Source organism: Simochromis diagramma, unplaced genomic scaffold, assembly GCF_900408965.1.
Source record: "Simochromis diagramma unplaced genomic scaffold, fSimDia1.1 OVJJ01000381.1, whole genome shotgun sequence".
NCBI lineage: Eukaryota > Metazoa > Chordata > Actinopteri > Cichliformes > Cichlidae > Simochromis > Simochromis diagramma.
This window is the reverse complement of record NW_024386737.1, coordinates 657,748-662,820: the sequence shown is the minus strand read 5'-3', so window position 1 is coordinate 662,820 and position 5,073 is coordinate 657,748. Positions and strand designations below refer to the sequence as shown.

The 5,073-nt window shown below is 43.5% G+C and overlaps 1 protein-coding gene across 1 annotated transcript in view; it reads right to left on the bottom strand.

Annotated features, from left to right (window-relative positions):
- The window catches only part of LOC120720978, a 77,345-nt gene extending 73,333 nt beyond the window's left edge, over positions 1–4,012 (bottom strand). Inside the window, exons 1-2 of the mRNA XM_040010960.1 lie at positions 3,881–4,012; positions 3,251–3,328 (exon numbers count right to left, since the gene is read on the bottom strand). Of these exons, the coding sequence (XP_039866894.1) occupies positions 3,251–3,328; positions 3,881–4,012 (210 nt within the window). The remainder of the gene's footprint in view (positions 1–3,250; positions 3,329–3,880) is intronic.
- Between the last annotated feature and the right edge of the window lie 1,061 nt (positions 4,013–5,073).

The window sequence follows — 5,073 nt, the reverse complement described above, 5'->3', positions numbered from 1 at the left end:
ATGTGTGGCCATTGTTTCTGTCTGTGTTCTGTACTGTGCTTAAGACTTTCCAGGTCCCTCCCCCAATGAGGAGTCGTGGAGCGACTGATTGGACCATGGAGCGGTTGACACTACTTCAAAAGGCCGCTCGACCAGCTCCGAGAGGGGGAGAGAGAGAGTGGAACGAGCGAGTAGCGGACAGCCGTCGCGGCCCTGAACCCGGTGTTCCCAGCCCGTGCTTATCTTGTGTATTTTTGTGAGAGTGTGAAATTTTGAAGCCGCTCCTAGTGAATTAGTTGAGGCGCTTAGGCATCTTGGTTGAAGCGGGAAGGGGTGAGCTGCCTTTTTTTGTGATTCCAAAGACAGTTGAGGTGTCCTGATGGGCTAGAAGACCGCATCGCCTCGAGAGTCGCCGTCAGTGGAACACGGGTTTCAGATTCAGACTCCGGCCTACCACAGCACAAGAGAAAAGAATCAGATAAATCCACGTCACGTACTTGCGCCTATGCGCCAGTTTACCGCGCAAGCAGGAAAAAACAGAGGAGGAACGGCTCCTCAGCGACAGGGTTTAGATAACAAAGTACAGGCACCGGTGCCAACCACTCTCGGGATAGAAAACACTTTCCCGTTAGCCAAATCATTCCCCCAGAAATCATCGCAAACTCCGGGCATGGCAACTGGTCGCGACAAGACGGCAAACCGGTGACCGCCACAACAAACAAAAAAAACGAGAACGGCGATGAGAAGAAACAAATTGTGCAGTGGCACACGTAAATCCTTTTTACACCCAGAAGAGACAATAACAGACCGACACAAAACGAGTCATCCAGAAAAAGGTTAGAATACCCTCAAAATAAGAGTCTGCGCGCCCCAGTGTCACGCAGAATCATGACGGCACCCGATCATCCTCTTTTTTCATTCACACGAAACAAACCCTCCTCCGACAACAAAAGGGGGGGTAGCTCTCATCAAAGCCTTTCACTTCCCCTCCCACTTTGCTACATTGCTAGGTGAGTGGAAGCTGACATGAACGAACACGAAACCCGACACCCTTTTCGGCTTCCTCCCCGTGTTGGCCTGCTCCCTGCGCTGTAGTGATGGACAAGCAGCAACGAGGTGCCCGATCTCATGACAATAAAAACATTTACTCTGACACAGAGAATAGCGCAGAAACGTGTCTGCGTTTAGGGGAAAGCCTATAACTTCTGCGACATGAGAAACGATGCGGACTTACTCATAGAGGAAAGCAATAGGCGCTAAGAACGATGATCGAAACGCAACAAAGCACGATGAGTTAAAACAACCAACACCGTCGTGCAGGACCGGGGCTTTAGACAGTAACCCCACCTTCTGCTCAGTCAGGTCCCACAAGCTTCAGGAGACATGTCTTGAACTCTTCCAGCAGGATCAACTCCTTTAGCTGAGTAAGTCCTCCGCGTGAACTGCAGCCAACCACTTGTCAAATAAGACGTCTTTTCACGTGCAAATTCCACAAACGTTTGACTGTCAACTTGCGACAGGCACGGAACTTCTGTCGATACGCCTCCGGGACTAGTTGCATAAGCCCCCGCCAAATAGTGGATTGACAACCTCATAATCCCAAGCGTCAGCAATAGAAAGACTCGCACAAGACCTCCGCGCCTTCCTATTATTTTGCATTGCAGGCACAGCTCCAGACATCCTTTGGCCGTTTAAAGTGGTTGCGATGCCTCAAAAGCAGTGAAATTGAGTCAACCTCCCCTCCTAAAAGGAGGCACCAAAACAATCTGCTTGCTAGCGTTAAACTGGTCCATCTCTTTCCCTCACACTCTGCTTTTCCTTTCTTTTTCATGCTTTTTATAATCTGTGTAAATATTGTCACTTCTTCCTCTCATTACAAAAGAAAGAATGGCAGTTTGACAACCAAAATTCATACCCACATCTAAGTGCTTTCATCAGCACCAGAGTTAATGTCTACCAGGATAAGGAAGTCTCTAAAACAGATGTTTAGAGGACTTTGAGTCCATTTCAAATGCTCCAATTATCAAGGCGAGTAAAAGAGAGTGGTTCCTCACAGAAGCACAAACTCAGCTAAAACATTAAACAGAGCAGTTTTTAAGTAACTATGTGTAGTATGAGAAACCCAATCCAAACCTTGTGGATCAGCGGTTTCTGTGTGAATGTTCAGGATCTGATGATTTACATACTGACTGTGTGTCTGAACTCAGAAAATACAACAAAAATAAGAAACATGAGTAAAAGTATTGCTGACGAATAGAGCTTGTCACAAGTTACAACTCTAATGCACCTATAACAATAATGGATGACTGATCCGTCTTCTTCCCCCAATGTGTTGGCACTGAATCCTCTCCACTTCAACCAAATTCTGTTCAATTTGGATTAGCAGCTAATAGAAAACACCCTGACTGCAGTAATTATGGCATTTTCTATAAGACATTCTATAATTGATACATGTATATTTGTGCATACATGTATCACTCTGCTAAATCCATTAAATTGAAGATGTATTCGAGGGGGGTTTCTAAGGTGGCTTCATTAACCATGTTTTAGCATTTCCATACTAATTTGGTTAAGGAGATATGCATGCAAAGCCTACCACTGAGCTGTTTACTTTTTAAACTATTAAGCTCCAAAGGAGCACTATAGGGCAATTTAATTATCTAACAGTGCAGAAGAGAGATGTTAATTTTTTCACTCTGTCTTTTCAAGTGGTGAGTCATCAAACTTTTTCTTCTCTTTGGATTTTGTTTCACAGCAACAAAGCAAATGTCAGCGCTTCTACCTTTTTCAGCATGAAAAACATCAAAACTGTGTTAATACTTGAAACGTGCTGGTGGACGGTCTTTAACACTGGCATGTCAGAAGCATCCTTTATGTAAACAACTTCCTCATCATCCACAATTAACCAGAGCTCTTTAAACATGACGGCTTTCATCGAACCATTCAGCATGTTGGGTTTAATCCATGAATACTTAGATACAAAAGCCTTTACCTTATGAAATACTGTGGATTCTACACTATTTAAGTACAACTTTTTATTTAAATAAAAGGTCACAAGCAAGCCAGAGAACCCCAGAGATTTACTCACTATCTCACCGAGCCTTTCCTGTGTGATCCTTCTAATCTACTTGCACTTCAACGTTTGAAATGGTAAAATTATTATTTTAAGTTTGATTTTTTTTCTGACTTTATTGCTTCTTACAAAGTGGACTCCATTACTACTTGAAGGCTACAGGAAACGCTGACTGGTCAAACTGTTCAACTCCCTCACCCGGGGTCGTTCTGAGTGGAGTTTGCATGTTCTCCCCATGTGTGCACGGGTTCTCTTCAGGTACTGCAGCTCCCCAATCTGAAGACATGCAGTTAGTGGGGTTAGGTTAATTGGTGACTAAATTGCCCATAGGAGTGAATGCGAGTGAAAATGATTGTGTCTCTTTGTGTTAGTCCTGTAACCCTGGCGACCTGTTCAGGGTGTCTTGCCCTATGATAGCTGGGATAGACTCCAGCCATCCTGCAACCCAATAAGCACGAGTGGAAGAGAATAGATGTATGGATTTCTTATTGCTTTGTCTGAAATGCTAATGTAACACATAGGGGGGCTAAAGCAGTCGCACCAGAATGCCCTGCTAAACAGAAAGATTCTTTAAAATACAAGGGGGAGCAAGCGAGTCAGATACCCAGGGCACAGAGATGAAGCAGGTCTGATCATAAACCGTTTATTACTAGGCCAGGGAGCACAAATAAAAACACCCTTAAAATGTACGTAATAAAATGTTGTCAATCTACTAAAACTAATAAAAAAAAATTTCTAAAACCCATAAACTACCATTTTCTACATTCACAAAAAAAAAAACCCTGCTATAATTATGCCACATGTTTCATTATGGGTCCATCAGCAGGCCAAGAATTCCTTCCTTAGAGCAGAGTCCAGGCCAGCCTCGTCTTCGGCAGACAAGGAAGAGCCTCCCATCTTCTTGTCCTTCCACTGGCACATCACATCCCTGCCCAGCTTGCGTTCTGCACCCGAACCCATCATGCGACCACCGCCACAGCTCCCCTTGCGTCGGTGTCCTGTAAAATAACAAATAGAGGCCAGAACAATGGTCCCAGAAGCGGCCCTGGCTCATGGCCATGGCGACCCTCTCTCAACCCAGCTGCACCCAGTAAACAACAGTAGAGAGGTAAACCTCTACCTTGCTGCCAATCACACGCGTTGTCTCCTACTGTTGCCGTTCCATGAGGTCAGGACTGGGTCGCCGTGTCACGCTGGCCATTTAGCATTCACCGTCCAGTCACCTTACGCAGCTGATAGGCCACCTCTGGACACACCCATGCCTCAGCAGGTGATCCCTATCAGCTAATTTGTCCCCATGTGTAGCCAGTCCACAGTGGATTAAAAACTATGTCACATAAAACACTAAAAACCATGCAATAGAAACAGAATAAAACCATGCAAATAAAACAACACTCATAAATAAACACTAAAAATCAGAATAAAAACAATATACAAGATAAATACAAATTTCCACTGTGTGACACTAAGACAGTTTGAAATCTTGATCGTGTTTTGGATTTGGGTCCAGGTTTTGAAAATCACATCACTGCAAGAACTTATCACCTTAAAAACGTATTGAAAATTGAAACATCCCTATATTAAACCGGTGCTGAGGAACTAGTTAATCCTTTCATCTTAATGAAATCTTTATCAACTTAGACTACAGCAACGTCCTATTAGCTGTACTGTCAAAATATGGTGCTGGAGTCAGAGTTTGTCTATGTCCAAGAAATCTAACATTTCACACCACTACTCAGGTTACTTCATAGGCCCATTTTTAGTATGTTATAAATCACTTAATGGTTTGGGCCCCGAGTACATCTCCCTCTCACTGGTTTATTGATTTTGTGACGTGCATTGATTTTATGTTTGCCCATGTTTTTATCTTCATATTTGTTTCTTCTTTTAATTTAGCAACACTGAGTTTATGTTGAGCAGTGTTGAGTGACACTGAACGTTAAAATAAGAAATGTTCCATTTACTTTACTTCCTTTTTTCTGGGCTGTGTTCCACTTTAGTTCACTTTATTCTGGTGTTAA